General features: G+C 31.6%; 1 protein-coding gene across 4 annotated transcripts in view; it reads left to right on the forward strand.

The window, feature by feature from the left end:
• Window positions 1-17,408, forward strand: part of LOC145324953 (uncharacterized) — a 103,655-nt gene that overhangs the window by 39,522 nt on the left and 46,725 nt on the right. For 2 of the 4 annotated variants that reach the window (XM_080167716.1, XM_080167719.1), the window contains 8 exons: window positions 38-107; window positions 447-492; window positions 2,896-2,991; window positions 3,309-3,410; window positions 3,819-3,947; window positions 13,430-13,500; window positions 13,725-13,784; window positions 13,965-14,012. In XM_080167716.1, the coding sequence (XP_080023842.1) occupies window positions 38-107; window positions 447-492; window positions 2,896-2,991; window positions 3,309-3,410; window positions 3,819-3,947; window positions 13,430-13,500; window positions 13,725-13,784; window positions 13,965-14,012 (622 nt within the window). The other 2 variants (XM_080167718.1, XM_080167717.1) reach the window with 2 other exon arrangements.

Below are 17,408 nucleotides of genomic sequence, written 5' to 3' on the forward strand. Positions count from 1 at the left end.
ATTTTATTGATAATTTTAACTAAATTTTGTGTTTTAGATATCGTTTGATCTGTCAAGCAAGGGTAAATTAGAATCAAAGAAGCGAAGCGGTGGCATTGGAGCACATTGTAAGTATATTTATATCATTATTGCATGATTTATATAAATATAATATTAATTTCTTATAGTATCTGCGTCCCAAGCATCTAGGGACTTTGTATTTAGGTTAGAAAGTGGGTAGCAATATATCCTAAAACAACATTATATCCTAGGATTTAAATATTCAAATCAAAAAGCCTAAAATCATCCAAGGACCTATGTCAAGCTTCCCTGAAATGGAGAGCTTAATCGATTCAGCAAATGAAATCATAAGCTTCGGATAAAAAGACTATAGTACTTTATATAACAGGATTATTTATATACAAATAATTTTTCTTTCTTTTAATTAACCTTTAAATATTTTTCAGTATCTCATTCTCCTTCCGTGGCCTCCAGCCTATCAACAGTTAACAGGTAAAACCTATTAAATGATTGATTTTTAAATTTTCCAACTAATATAAATTTTCTCCACGACCGCCCCAGCCTCAAATTTGCTGGTATTTCTAACCCTACCCTGTTAAGATATGACAAATTATATAAAAGTGATTACGACAAATCGATATTTTTACTTGGATGTTGCACCAGATTTTCATGTACTTTCATTCAAGTGAACTTTGTAGCTGCTAAAATAATGAGAACCCCATCCTCCCCTCTTTACCCCATCCCCTGGATGAAAGAAATGACCAATAAATGAGATTCATGTCAGTAACCTAAATTGACGACAATTTATCCCCTGTCAATATATCCAAGTATATTCTGTATTCATTATCAAAATTTAAGAACAATATTAAAAACAGCTGTTAATGGGTTATTTTGCCTAAATTATATTTTCATTTACCTTGAAAAAATAATTTATTCTTAAAATGAAATAAAAAAATACGACTTGTTAAAATAAAATAAAATTTGGGAATGCAATGAATGCATATTAATGCATTGTTAACAATTTTATATTTTTTGTATAATAAAAAAAATATAAAAAGTATTAAATATAAATGCTTCACAAATTTATAAACAAGAAAATGTGAATAATAATTATATACAAGGTCTTGTACTTTAATTATTTCTGCAATTAAAATTTTTCAATAATAATAAACAGGTGAAAATTTTACTTTGATTTCAAATTTTCATGTTTTATACAATAATTATCAATTTACAAGGTTGATTAAATCACATCGCATCGTAATATATACAGATTTCTGTGGATATTAAAATAAAAAAATAAGATTAAAACAAGTTTTGTTAGCCCCGATGATAAGCGTTATTTTTCAGTATGGCTGGGAACCGGTTCTATTTATTTTTTAAAAATCTTGTGTCCTTGTATTTCTACATTGAGATAAAAATATAAAATGAAATAGGATAAATAAAAGTAGAGCTGAAGCCTGTCATAAAAATATATTTATCAAAATGAAAATAACTCAAGACATAAATTGGGTCAGAGATATACTCTCATTTCTATCTCTCTTTCTTTTTCCTTATTTTAGTAGAAAAGATAATCTATAATTTAAAATACCCGTTCGTCTTTTCGAAACGTTGTGTAAAATATTATCTTGATGCAACTACTTTTTAAGATAGATGTTTCGATATTTTGTGTTGATTTCCTTGATAAATTCTATATCTTATTTTGTCCCTATGGAGATTAAGGAGGGGGGAATACCAATAGTTTAGATAAGTGGTAATTTTGACTATTTCGGGGTCTACATTTTATCCTCCACTGTCTTATCCCTACATTTATCCTGTTTTAGTTTTTATTCTTTTGTTTATTTTCATCCTTGTTTTCTCCCCGTCTCTCATTTCCTTTGACACTCTCTGCAATGAACTCTTTCGAGCTGTCTAGTTCTTTTTTTAACGCGAAGCTTTTTTTTCAATTAGGGTCGGTTTGTACGTCCACAACGGATATCTAATTGGTAATTTATGCATAGTAGAATCATCCTATTAATTTAATACTTTGCATCGTTATTCCTGGTATAATGGTTAAAAAAGGAATTAACTGTATAATGATTTATATTTCTAATATTGAGGATTAATGTTCGTTTGATTGTCTTTTATAGATATTGTCATCCTTGTTCTCATCACTCCTTTCTGTTTGTCTGTCTGTCCTTCTTTCTTGCAAACTTTTTGAAACACGTTTCAACGGATAGACAAATTGACAACAAGGATGGTTAGATCCATATAGCTTAGTTTAATAAATAGATTATTTACTAACAAGTAAGAATATTGGTTTATCATTTGCAATTTTTTGAAAAATCACTCTATGCATTAATTTTTTTCTTTTTAGGGTATATTATGATATTATTGTTTTATTGCTTACAGTTTTATGTACATTATTTAAATTTTATTCTTGTATTTTGCCGCAAATTCATATTTAGTTTTTTAAATTTTGAATACATTTTCTGATTACTCTTTGCCTGCAATTTTGTTGACAAATATTATGATGGAGTTTTAAAGATTCACATTACAAAATATGCTTGGCGGTTTCTCTCAAATTGTCTAGTAGAGCACAGACCCACCCCCCCCCCCCCCTCCCCATATAAACTGAAAAAGCGGAGATGGGTTGATTTTAGGTTTAGGTCTTGCCAGGTTTTATTTGTTAAAGTTTAGCTCCGCTTGGGATAGTCTTAGGGGTTTCTTTGCTTGGCTAGGAACTTGGAGGGAAACGGCCAAATATTGTTTTTTTTTATTTTTCTGCCATTCAAAAATGACTCTCATCATTCTTTTACAAGTTGTAAATGTCAAAATTATTTGTGAGTAATACTTATTTTGACCTGTGGAAAAGTTAAAGGTCAACAAAATTCCATTTCTATGTATCGATCCATTTAGGTCTGTGGAGTCAAGCGGCTCCGGAGGCTCTGGGACGCCTCTGATAACCTCTGGCTTTGGCTCCGTTAGGTCTAGAGAAGAGATTAAGAGAAACAGGTATAAACAATGACATTGACTGTCGAAACAACCACCGGCCTCCTGACTTTATTTTGAAGTAATTTGAAAATAAGGGAAGGTTTTTCTCGTATATTACTTTCAGTTAGGTTAGGTTGTATTGGGTACAGGATAGCACACATGGTTAGGGGACCACCAAAAAGAGATAGGCCCCCCTCCCCTAAGGGTTAGGCGTAAGAAAGGGGAAAAGCAACTTCCCCTCTTTCAATACAAATGTAAGTTGTTTGGTTCACTGCTCTGTAGGCCCTTTCAGAGAACGTTCTTTTTTATCTTTTGCCTAATGAAATATTTATATTAAGGTCTAGATCCCGAAGTAAGAGTATAAACGCTAGTGCAGCTTGGTCAAGCCTGGATAATGGACTTGCCATTAATTCTCCTGATACTTTATCTCTGGCTTTTAGGTAAGATTGTTATAATTGTCCTGATGATTCCTGTTACAGTTATGATTTGGAAAGCGAAGGTACTCTATAATTATTAAAAGAAAGTTTGTTGAAAACTATTTGATAAAGATTTTTGACAAAATTTTTGGTATTATATTACTATTCTACCCATCTATTTTTTTGGGATAATGATTCTTAGGACAATAAGCGATGTATTCTTATAATTATGTCCTAGAATGTAAGTATGTCCTTAAATAGTATTCTGTATCTAAGCAATTTTGAAACAAATTAACATAATATTTTGTTTAGACATATGAATTAATATTCCGCTTTAAGTGCTAGCATTCTACAGATGTTAATGAACGTTTGGCACACCGTCAGATTTTATGGTTTCGATTTTACAAATATTGACCTCCTTGTTTTATTTAGTGAGCATGATCAGTCAACACGAATGAGTAGTCCCGAACATCTTGTGGACAGGCGGGCAATTCTGGATAGGGTCAACCTGTCCACATATATACCCAGTGATGCTTCCAGCAATAGAGATTTAGGTTCCAGGTAAGATTTATACAATTTTAATAGCTGGGATTACTCTATGACCACTGCATGGTAGATTATTCTGTACAGGATCAACTTGTGCAACAACTTGTCAACAGTGATGCCTCTAGCAATAGAGATTTAGGTTCCAGGTAGGATTTATTTAATTTATATAATACATCTTACCTATAGCAGGGAATACTGTGTTTCTATTGTATGTAACATTACCAGAAATAAGGTTTCAGGTATACTTGATAGATTAGAGTAAAACACTAGAGGGAGAAAGGGTTAAATAACTGTATCTCCCCATTGCAATCGTCTTGTGCAACCTTCCTATTGGGTCATTGAAAATCAATTAATGGTATCGCTTATATTAACACAGCTAAGTAGCAGAAAATTATTTAGAAGCAGACGAAAGAGGTCTTTGAAAAATGAAGGGAGGTAGTTGTCTGTATATACATCTATACTATAGATCTGTTCTTGATAGGATTTCTAAAACATACCTCCTACTACTTCATGTCACTTTTTAAAAAAATATTTTACCCCCAACTCCCCTAAAAAGATAAATATTGAAATACTAAAAAGCTCTAACGTACCAAAAACCTCTGAGAATGTATCCATGAATGATTATTTGTTTTTCAAAACACTGAACTCCCCCTGCCTATATAAATAAAGAGCAAAACTATATTTTTTTTAAATATACAAAATCAAACATAGCTCAAAGATAATTAATCATTTAGAAAAGAAAACTATTTATTTAAAATGCTGGGAAAAACGATCTCATTTAAACAATAAATCTTTTTTTAGCTTAATTTTCTTGATTTCTTAAACAAACAATATTGTCTAGAACATCTAACTCTCTTCAGGTACAAGAGATAATGCATCTTAGAATAGTTATTCTTCGCATCGTATTATAAACAGCTTTCCGCGGATATAAAATGTACAATTATAATACTAAAACCAGCTTTTTTAGCCATGAGATGCCGAAGGCACGGGATAAAAAAACTTGTTTTATTCTTATGATTGCACATTTTTATATTCGTAGAAAACTGGATATAATACGATGATAGATATTTTTTTCGAATGGTTCTAATCCACCGGATATCAATTGGTTTCGAATAAATACGAGAAAAAAACTATTATCTTGCGGTAAAATATTTTAGAACATACACGTAAATTGATTTTGAGCATCTTATTGCTTAAAATATTGAATTTGTTCCTAACCATTTTGGATCTATACCTGCGGTTTCTAAATCTGCGGTGCCCTAACCTAACCTTTACCTAAATTAGAATACAAACGTACTACAAACCCCCTGCTCACTAGTCACTTCAAAGGAAACCGCAATATACAAAACAGTTTTACTTTAGATGCATTATCACTTGTTCCTGCCTGTTAAATATTCCCTTTTGAATTTTGTAGGAATAAAGGGATAGGTTAATTTGAGTAACAAGCTAAACATTTTTTTGGCAAAAGTAAAAATAAACCTTTTAGTGTAATTTAAGAAACTTTCTCATTTCATATTGATAAAACGAATTTGTCAAACTTTTTTAATTTTTATTTTTTTCTCCTTGAAATAATGAGAATTATTTTTTGTGTGTTTTTAAAACTGGGTGTATCGTTTTGAAATTTATGTGTGTGATAGAATTTGTGTGTTTTTAACGTATCTGTGTGTGTTTGTGTGTATTATTCTGAAGCGAGAAGGTGAGACATTGGGCTGTTTATTACGTTAGTTCCCAAAGTTTTATAATAACATTTTCTTATTTGTCGACTTAACAACTAGTGGGACTTTTATTGAATTTGGATTGGTTTGAATATTATGTTAAACACCCAAACGTTTCACCCACTAATTGTAATCTTTGGTTATAATCATTGGGGATGCACAACAATTTATTGGCCATTGTCTTATTCCTTTTGATCCCTGTTTATTCTGTGTGTAAGAATTATTGTGTAAGTGAGACTTTCTGTGTATGTGATACACCTGTTTTCTAGATTAGAAATAAGTTTCTCGTATTCATTCGAATCCGGTGGATAGGAACCGGTTCTCATCCATACGAAAAAACTATGTCTAGCATCGTATTTTATCCAGCTTTCTACGAATATAAAAATGTACAATCATAAGATTAAAACCAGTTTTTTTAGCCGGTGCCTTCGGCACCTCGGGGCTAAAAAAACTAGTTTTAATCTCATAACTGTACATTCTATATCCGCGGAAAGCCGTTTATAATACGATGTGAGAAATAACTATTATATTCTCTTTTACAGTTAGTAGAGCACCTTTAAATTCCTCATTTCTCAGGAATCTATAATTTCATCCAATTTTAAATTGATGAAGATTATGATATTCTACCAGTATATTCTTGATTTTGAGTTTAAAACATAGGAAGGTGGAGATTTGAAGAAAGTGGATTAAAATAAAGTTTTGAATTCAATAAAATTTCTTGAATTTAGATAGTAGTAAAAATGCCGTTTCATAAAACAGGCGTGACTCATTACCTTAATCTCACTAAAGTAGTATAATTTAATTGTTCGTTTTTCTTTATGCTTCTAGAATATTTTTTTTTGGCAAAATTAGGTTCAGGATTATTTATAAATAATAATTAAAGGGTTTTATCATTTCACCCACTAGCAGAATAATGGATTATACCGAAAATTGTTCCATTTATCTTGTATTTTCCTTTAAATGAGTTATCTTGATAAAAACTTTGACAAAAACTGAAAGAAATTTAGATGTCTGATTGTTAAAGGTTTTTTTATTTTAAAAAGTCTTGCGTAAATACATTTCTCATTACAGATATTTTTAAATGTTTTATAAAAAGCTTTCTGTAACAGCACACAGCGAAGCTTACATAATAAATTAGGGCCTAATAGATTTGACAAAATAAATAAAAAAATTTAAGCAATTTATAAAATTATTTATGAAATATTATAATTTTATTTAAATATAAAAGTAAAAGAATATAAAGAGCATGAGCTTTAAGTAACCCTGCCCCCAGGTGGAGACCTTCTCCTTTATTGGGTCTTTTAAATCAGCCAATAGCGCGGAAATACAAACACAGTCACTACAAAAGAACTGAAAGCAATTTGCTAGCAGATTTTTATTAATTATTTATCAATATACTTTTGATAAAACAATTGATATTGTTTCAAAACAACACAAGAGTCTAACTATACATATGGACCTTTAAGGTTAGGATTGTACAGAAGCTATGCAACATAAAGTAAGGCAACTCATTTTCTAGACGTATTTACTTACAGGATCTTGATATAAAAATCTTTGCTTATGAAAATCTTTTTTAAAAAAGATTTAATCTAATTTAAAATCCCTTTTATACAATATAAAAATAAAATGTATTGTTAACTATGACAAAAAAAGACATTATTAAGCGTTGAAAGTGTAATACATTTGATTATTATCTATAAAAGTATTCAATTTAGATCTAATCATTTAATACCCATCATTTAGACGACAGAATATTTTACACTATATTAGTAGTACAGCTATGCTATAATTAAGTTATGTTGGTATGACTGTTACAATATGTAGGCATAATGTCGTTACGTCGGTACTTCTCGTCGGTAATATGTCAGCCATGGTCATTATTATTTAATGATACTATGAAGTCAACTTAAAAATTGGGAATGAAGTAATTTGGTGTCGACAAAAACCATTGAAATGGCATATAAACAGATTTCCAACAATTACATGGTTGTTGTGTCATCATGTTTTGTTACAATGTCATTTGACTTTAGTTGATATTATGACAGTCATGACCACTTTTGTAAAAGTTGTAAACTCGACGTAAATATTATAGAACAAAATACTTCAAAATCAAGCCAAGATGATGTCAGCCATGACCACTTTTATTGAAGACGTATATAGTCGAAATATCCCTTAAAACTGCTCCTCTATAGAATGTCAAGAACCATTTGTTTTGTCAAGGCACAAATACATTCACAAAACAACCAGCAACAACCAAAGTTTCAATTGCAAACAAAACTACTTTTGCTTTAAAAGTATTTCAAAAGGTTCGCTACAATTGGGCATAATCTCCCTTGTTTAAAATTGTTGAATTTTCAAGGGCTTAGTACAGTCTAAATTATTTTCAATAGAGAACAGAATAGTAGAGTTATCATCATCATAAAATATTATGAAATTTTAAAAGAGAACTATTTAATACTAGATTTATGATCTTCTTATGGTTAAAATATAAATGGAACTCTATTAGCCTACACAACCTAACCTAACCAACATACATTAAGAACTTTAAATCTTACTAAATTGATTATCTTTTAAACTTTACGCTTAAAAGCTAAAAATAATATATAAAAAAAATCCAATTAACAACAAACTGTGTTTAGTTACACCTAAAACATCTGTGGCCATTTTAGGTATATTTCATTCATAAAAGTTAGTAGAAAAAGTATGTTTTTAATATGTCTAAAATACTTCAATTTTGAATGTTTGATTATTGAAAGAGAGCAATGTAGGGGAAAAGATAACAAAGACGCATGCTTCTAAACTCCACCCCATCAATTTTACCCTTCACAAGGACAAATATATCAAAAAGGCATAGCTTAGTTCTTAATTGAATAATAAGAATAACAACGAACCTAGTAATAGTGTCTAACTTTTTATCTTTGTGACGTAACAAAAATCGAAGAATGAGAGAGGAGGTGGGAAAGGAAACCCCTCAAAAAGAGATGGATTTTTGTTACGTCACAAAGATAAAAAGTTAGACACTATTACAAGGTTCATAACAACCTATTAAATTTTAAGAAAATAAGTTTTAGATTTAAATATGATATATTAGATTTAGATAAATGTTTTAAGATTGTTTATATTATCGAAATATATAAAAGCGGAATTGGAGAATAAGATATTAATGATTAATTTGTGTTAATGGTAAGTGGGTTAGATAAAGATATATTTTTATAAGCCAGACCAAACGCTTCAAGGTTTATAAAAGTATTGGAGTAAAACACTATTGGAAGAAAGGGTTAAATAACTGTATCTCCCCATCACAATGTCCTTGTGCCGACTCTCAATTGGGTCATGAAGCATCAACCAATGGTGTCAAAGATATTAACACAGCCAAGTAGCAGGAAATAATTAGGTAGCAGACAATAAAGTTCATAGTTATCTGTAAATACATCTATACTATAGATCATTTATAAAAGTAATAAAAGATTATGTAAAATAATTATAAAAATACTAGGTAAATAAAGACATAGTGTTTGGATGAATTGTAGAGTAAATCTATAGCTAAAAGTTCCCTCTACCCCTCAAGGGGTAAACCCCTTTTATTCCCTAGATCACTTTGTAAATATATTTAAAGTGAAGTGTGCTTGGCTGATATATCTTATATCCCACCTTTACCCGCCTAATAATACACCTAGGCTTTTCACAGAAATCTTTTAAATATTAGCATCTTTTACCGCCAGTCTTTTCATGAAAAAATAGCTTGAAACCAAGTTTTCTCTAGGTAAAAAACTCAAATACTTTCATGTAAAAATAAGAAACATTACAAAGCAAAAGAAAAGAAAATTTTTCGACGGATTTTAAGTGTTACCTTTCACTGAAATAGTTTTAGACCTTCACAGGACCTAGGAGAAGCTACATGGTACAGAGAACAATATTGGTTAGCGAGATCCTTTAGTACAAACAAACGGCCATCCTGTTACTATTATATAATTTTAAGATGACTAGATTGCATCATTTTCACAATATGCCTACTGTTTAAATAGCCTGAATGTTGGGTACACTAAGATTTCAACAAGTCAATTTCCATACCTTTATAATAACAATATATTTACGTTGGAAAAATAATTTCTTCATTTTCTTTTGAAATTTCTAAGTTTAAAATAAAAATTTTCAGGTCTTTAAATAGATTTTGAATTACTTGATTATTAAAAGGGATAGAACCGTAACCTATAAAATAACAAAAATATCAATTTTGAAGTTGTTTTGCTTTCGTTTTTGTTTTAAATCAGATTAAAATTACACTATAATAGAAAGATTCATAAATATGAATATGAATTAAAAGTTTAGTACGTATGTAAATATATTTACCATAAAATATTTAACTGAAAGCAGTTAGAAGCAAAGGATTCTGGCAAACTACTATCATGTACTATCCTTGTGAGGCTCTTTTAACTCTTACCCAACCTAACCTAATAAACATTTAGGTTTTTTTTGTGTTCCATATGCAATATTATTACCTAATTGATTATGGAAATAACAAATTTCAATTAAAGAGTAGCCGAAATTAATAGTTTAATAAAGACGATAACATTTCACTCAAACTGACAACTTATATGTCCTTCTAGTAAAACCTTTTTAACAAAATCACAATAAATAGACGGCCAGACGTACCAATAGAAAGATAATAAATTTATAATACAATCTTCTTTACAAACAATAAAAGTGCATTATAAATTATTGAATTTACAGACTGAATGTGGAAACAATCTGTAAATGCGGTCAATGTCAATTGTCTCACATTTAAATGTCTAAAACATTCTCAAAAATAAGCAGGATGTAATAATTTCAAAATATTATATCATAGACTTCTAAAGTGGTAAAGGGTGTGACCCCCCTCCCCCTCAAACTTTGAAACCCCTTATTATACCCCTCACCAAAAAAGCTTAAACGTTCATCGTATAGATTTAATTAATCAACACATGAAATCTGCTTATTCATTTGAAATGCGAATTATGAGTATTGTGTGCGAAGCGCTCAGTATTTTTATATTTTAATGTTGACACCTTCTTGGTTGTGCAAGTGGGGGGGGGGCGGGGTAAACATTAAATCTACATGAGATGGGATTTAACCCCCCCCCCCCTTTCCAATGATATTCAGGGGCACCCCTTCCTCCATACCCCTGATAATAAATATAATGCCTCTTTTATTTTAAAACAAATTTATACAAATAGTTAATCTCTTTTATCCCGTAGTACAAAAGTTGCATTTCTTGTCTCATTAAGTTTGTTTAATATTTTTAACATTGAAAACATTTTATAATCATCCTAATAGTAAAATTAGATAATGGGAATTATTGCTTTTAGAAAGTTATATAAATGTCTTATTCTTTTAATTATAACAATTGGACTTCAACATAACAATTAATAGTTTCAAATGTAAAGATATACATTAGTTTTCTGAAATTTTATAGAGTTTTGTAATTTGATACTTTCCAACAGGAGAAGAAATTGTTCCATTTTAGGCTACTAACATGGAACTCAGTTCTTTCATCCAGTAGGAGGAGAGGGGATGAGATATAGAGGGTAGGTGGGGTGTATCTTCATTTTAGCCCGCTGCGAGTTTCACTTTACTAGAGAACATAAAAAACTGTTAAAACAGTCAAGTAATTATATATTCATACTTTTACAATAAGATATTTATGCTAATAAATGTTGTCAACCTTTTTTATTTAACAAAAAGACAAGTGTTTGTGAGAAATAAAAATTTTAAAACAAGAAATGAATAAACTCTGTAATAGATACTGTATTTTTGTACATTTAGTTGGCAGAACAAAGTTTAAATTTCAGTCTTACAAATAACAGTAAACTGTAATACAGGGAAAATAGGAAGAGCTAAGCTAAATATTTTTTCATAAAAAAATATTGATTTAAGTTAATACAAAGATTGGCAGGTAATTTCAATAAAAACATTCACATCTCGTTAATTTGCCTAAGTTTAAAAGATATGCTATAAAGTATCCCAGAAGTAAGGTATATGCGCTGCTAAAATAAGACGAGAACCAGGTACTAAGTTTTTGCAAATAAGGGATTTGTACAATGTACACAAAATTGGAATGAGATGTTGTTCATTGAATTGTTGATATGTGCATGATTGTAACAATTGACAAATAACATTTCATTTTCACTTACACATGTGCAACTTTTAGCAAAGCAGCTACTCTATAATCCATCTATATTTATTGCTATTGTCTTTTGCACCTTTACAAAACTTTTGGAAGCCAAATAATGGTTTTAAAATTGTTTCAAAGATTGCTTTTTTTAAATCATAAAATCTTGTTTTTACTCTTGTAAAGATTTGGGGCAAAATAAATGTTCTTCAAGTTTATTTATTGTTGTGGCAAGTGATCATCTTATGTGTATTAAATGATCTAATCTGATTTTCATGGATGTATTGTTCCTTGTAAAGACAGGAAACTTAGACAATAGACACAAAATAGATTGAGATAATTTATCAACAGAGAAATTTTAAAAACAAGGATGACAACATCCATAAAAGCGAAGCACTGAAACGGTAGGACAAACGGACGTTAACACTTGTATAGTTTCAGAACTGAATAATCCTAATATAAATGTATAAGAGTCAAAGCAAAATTGTGAGTAAGTTTGTTAAAAAACTGCTTGATACAGGATAATGTTTATGGACATACTTACATTTTTAGGACTTGATTATAGAGTTGCTTCGTTTATTACATTATGCTTTGTTGTCCCAGGAATCAATATACCAAAAATCAGATCAATCGGATAATTAGATCACATAAAAATTTGATGTTAAAAAAGTAAAAAAAATCATCATGTTTAAAATGGACGTACGGACATTTTGGTAATGATTATAGAGTTGCTACGCTTTCTAAATCGTACCTAACTGCTAAAGGAATCACCATGCAAATTTTGAATTTGATAAGACAATTCTAACATGCCTAAATTAACGAAAAAAGCTATCCGTTACGGACGGACCGACCCTAATTATAGAAAAGCTTCGCTTTTAAAAATAATGAAATATTACGCGTATAAATAAGTAGTACCCATAAAAGAATAAATATGAAAAAAAGAAAAAGAAAGAAATGGTAATCTGCTTTTATATAAAAGGAGAATTATACTATTAGCAATGAATAATGAATATACAAGTTTATAAAATTATAAATATCTTATCTCTAATATTATTTGTGTCATTTGTGATGATATAATTAAATGTGGCAGATTGACATTGCTAGATATGCACATATTTAATTGTAATGATATATTTGTTAATAATGCCATTTTATTTGAATATAATTTACAAATTTAATATCGCAGCTACTCCTCAACTAGCAATCATCAGTCCGATTGATTTCTACCTTATACTTTTAAAAGTATGATTAAGATTTCTTTAGGTTAGCTTATATGTATTAGGGATTTGATTTGTTCAAATGATTTCCTTGAAAATATTATTTAAAAGATTGGTGTTTACTAAAACAAAACAAAATACTAGAGGATGCACCTAGTATCTAGGGGCTTTATATTCAAAGGGGTAGGAAAGGGAAAAAAGTAGCCTAAACCATCCTATGACAGATTTTAATCTGTCTTGAAATAGATAATTGAATCAGTTCAGATATTATTGAATCTTAAGCTAAAGAAAAAAATCTTGATACTTTACAGAATAGGATTTCGAATATTCTAGGATTTTTTTACGGTCTACTTTATACTATTTTTTGCAATTATATTTTATGTATTACATAATGATTAATTATTATTTTTATTTTAGATCTTGTGGAAGTGAATCTGAATTCCAGTTGAATTGGAACATGGACAGGAATAATCATCCTAAAAGACAAGGTATGTCCAGTAAAATCTCTAAAACTGTTGAAAGATGTAGATTAAACTACATTAGAAGTATGGATTCCAGAAAAAAAGGTCGTACATCATTGAGTTGGTTGTCTGTTGGGTGTTTAATAACACAAAAAAGAAGAGTTTGTCTCCCCATGCATATCCTTGGTTGTTAAACCAAGTTGAGCTGGTAATTGATAGATAAAATAATTCATTGGAAAATTTTTCTTTAGGTTCAGTTCCCTGGAATGGAAGCAACAACAGCTCTGGAACATGGAACAGCAATAACAGAGGTGCCAGATCTGCTCATGGTACCATAGACAGAGTTTCCATGAGTTCAGGTAATAACAGAGGTGCCAGATCTGATCATGATACCATAGACAGAGTCTCCATGAGTTCAGGTAATAACAGAGATGTCTGATCTGCTCATGGCACCATAGACAGAGTGTCCATGAGTTCAGGTAATAACAGAGGTGCCAGATCTGCTCATGGTACCATAGACAGAGTCTCCATGAGTTCAGGTAATAACAGAGGTGCCAGATCTGCTCATGGCACCATAGACAGAGTCTCCATGAGTTCAGGTAATAACAGAGGTGCCTGATATGGTCATGGTACCATAGACAGAGTCTCCATGAGTTCAGGTAATAACAGAGTTGTCTGATCTGCTCATGGTCCCATAGACAGGGTCTCCATAAGTTCAGGTAATACCAGAGGTGCCAGATCTGCTATTTGCACAATAGAATTAAAAAACTTTTTTTATAATAATTTTTTTGCAGAGATTGTCTCTAAATCAATAAAAAGAGACTTCTGTTGAATAGCTGAAATATTTTTGGCTATTTTTGTTTTTTTAAATCTATATACAAACAGAAATAGTTTAGCACCTGATCAGTATCACGGTATAAGTTGCGCATTCTGACTTACAGAAAAGATGTGTTCACATTAAACACTTAGCCCAAAGAAACCTTCTTTGTTAAAAATGATTTATAGTACTCAAAAACTCATAAACTTTTTAGTAGCGAAGCTATTGTAAAAGTGATCTATTCAGTATTTTTGTGTGTTTCTGTCTTCGTTTTTTCTTTATCTATACTTCTCATTCTCTTAATATCTTTTCTCTTTCTCTCTCTCTCTCTCTCTCTCTCTCTCTCTCTCTCTCTCTCTCTCTCTCTCTCTCTCTCTCTCTCTCCTCTCTCTCTCTCTCTCTCTCTCTCTCTCTCTCTCTCTCTCTCTCTCTCTCTCTCTCTCTCTCTCTCTCTCTCTCTCTCTCTCTCTCTCTCTCTCTCTCTCTCTCTCTCTCTCTCTCTCTCTCTCACCCTCTCTCTCTCTCTCTCTCTCTCTCTCTCTCTCTCTCTCTCTCTCTCTCTCTCTCTCTCTCTCTCTCTCTCTCTCTCTCTCTCTCTCTCTCTTCTCTCCTCTCTCTTCTCTCTCTCTCTCTCTCTCTCTCTCTCTCTCTCTCTCTCTCTCTCTCTCTCTCTCTATTAACAAAGTCTCGCCTCAAATGACGTAATCATCCTTGATAGCTTCAAAGAGTTGAGAAATGACCCCTTCTGGGAGGGGCGTCCAAGCTTTTTTTTTGGGGGGGGGTAAAAAATATGAGGGGGGGGGTAATTCGTGTTTTGGGGGGGTAAAATGGCGCGCGAAGCGCGCCGAAATTTTTTTTACCCCCCCCAAAATTTTTACCCCGGGGGTAAAATTTTATTGGGGGGGGTAATTACCCCCCCTAAAGTCTGTTGGGGGGGGGTAAATACTCCCCCCAAATCTGTTGGGGGGGGTAATTACCCCCCCCAAACTAATTTACCCCGGGGGTAAAATTTTTGGGGGGGGTAATTTAATTATGTAAAAAAAGCACCTACCTAATCTATTAAGTTAATAAGTACTATCCTTTAACATAAAGTAGTAAGTAAGGTTTATTTGACTATAGCTTCAGATTTCATTACTTTTAATACTGAGTTCTCCTTTTTAGGAAAGCTTCACATAGATCCCATGATGGTTCCACAATATTATAGGTCAATCCTTTGAGTGGTTTTAGGCTATTTTTCTCCTCCCTTTTTACCCTTTAGAAAACACGAGTTCTTAGATGCTAAGGGCGCCACTACTATTCAAATATATAGTAGTATCTCATTCTTTAGAACATAAAAATACAATAATTAACTCACTAACCAATGAACCAATATGATTATACTTTAAAGTGAAGCGTCTTATAGGTCCTGGTAAGTTTTATAACTAGTTTTGAGACACCCTGACACCCTCCCAAAAGAAATCGCCTATAGAAATTCTTTTTCATTATTTAATGAAATATTTAATTTAGTTAGGTATCTATTTTATGGAATCTTCAGTGCTTTACAATTACATCATAGATCCCCGGGATGGTTTTAGCCCTTATAAAGGCCCAAGCAAATAAAACATGATCAAACTATTAAATTTTTTGTTATCATGGTTAAGAACTGTTTTAACTGGTTGGACTATATTGGGGTTGTCACACTATGACTTTTTTTAGGGGGGGGGGGGGGGCGGGGATTACTCCCTCCCCCCCCAAAAAAAATTTTTCAGTAAAATTTTCAGTAAAATTTTTTTTTTAAGAACATTCAATTTGGGGGGGGTAAATACCCCCCCCAAAAAATTTTTTATACAGAACATTTATTTTGGGGGGGGTAATTACCCCCCCAAAATCGTTTGGGGGGGGTAATTACCCCCCCAAAATCGTTTGGGGGGGGTAAATACCCCCCCCCAAAATCGTTTGGGGGGGGTAAATACCCCCCCCCAAAATCGTTGGGGGTGCCTACGGCACCCCCAAGGTAGGGGTAATTTTTTTTTGGGGGGGGTATTGTTCACAAAATTTTGGGGGTGCCAAATGGCCCATTACCCCCCCCCCCTTGGACGCCTATGCCTTCTGGTATACTTTTATTCCCATACTAAGTATAAACTAAGTTCATAAATCTGCAAGTTGCAACAAAAAACTTGGGAAAAGTATTCGAAAAAATCAATAGAGATTCTGCCCAAAGTAATATAATTTTGAAATGTGAAGGTTATTTATGTAAAGTAAAATAAAAAAGTAAAGTATAAAAAATATAAATGGTTATAGGTAACTTTATAGTGATCTTTATAGTTAATATTCTTAAGTTGCATTAATAAACAACACAAAAGTTTGGCAGCTTGTATTTTCTGGGTTTTTTCCACAGAATGCTTACTTCTGCCCAAAGCCAGGTATAATAATAACTTTCCCAAGCCCCTAATGGACCTTATCACTTTTGTAGCTATAAAAATATCAAGAATCTTTACTTCCAAAAGCAGCAAAACTTTTTGAATAAATAGTAATTTAAGACACAACGCAATCTTTCCAGATTTTGTATAATTTTTTGAGGAACACGACTCCAGTGACGTCATATTTTTGTTTCCCGAAAAAGGGAAGGGGGGAAGAAAAACTCTTCAAACTCTTCAAACTCTTCTCCCATCTCTTTTTTTCTTCCCCCCTTCCCTTTTTCGGGAAACAAAAATATGACGTCACTGGAGTCGTGTTCCTCAAAAAATTATACAAAATCTGGAAAGATTGGGTTGTGTCGTGATTTAAATATGAAACACATTTGAAAAGTAATAAGCAAGTTCAAACTATACCTTGTTTAACCTACTTCCTTTAACCTCGCCATATAGCTTTAAATCTGCCCAGTGCTATGTTAAACTATTTTCTTTACACGAGATCTTACATGACAGACACACAGAGAAGACAAACTTACCCACGAAGATAAGAAAAAGTTTAGAGTAGCGTCGCCTCTAAAAAAAAAAAACAGGCTAAAACAGAGAGGAGATTCTATTGATTTATGTTTGAGAATTTGAACAGGTTCATTTTAGTAATTATAGTGATAAAGATTCGGGCATTTATTTTATTAATTTTGGCGGTTTCTCTCAAAGTGTCCACTTTATTT

The sequence above is a fragment of the Acartia tonsa genome, chromosome 7 (assembly GCF_053477335.1).
Source record: "Acartia tonsa isolate MP-2025a chromosome 7, ASM5347733v1, whole genome shotgun sequence".
NCBI classification, from domain to species: Eukaryota; Metazoa; Arthropoda; class Copepoda; order Calanoida; family Acartiidae; genus Acartia; species Acartia tonsa.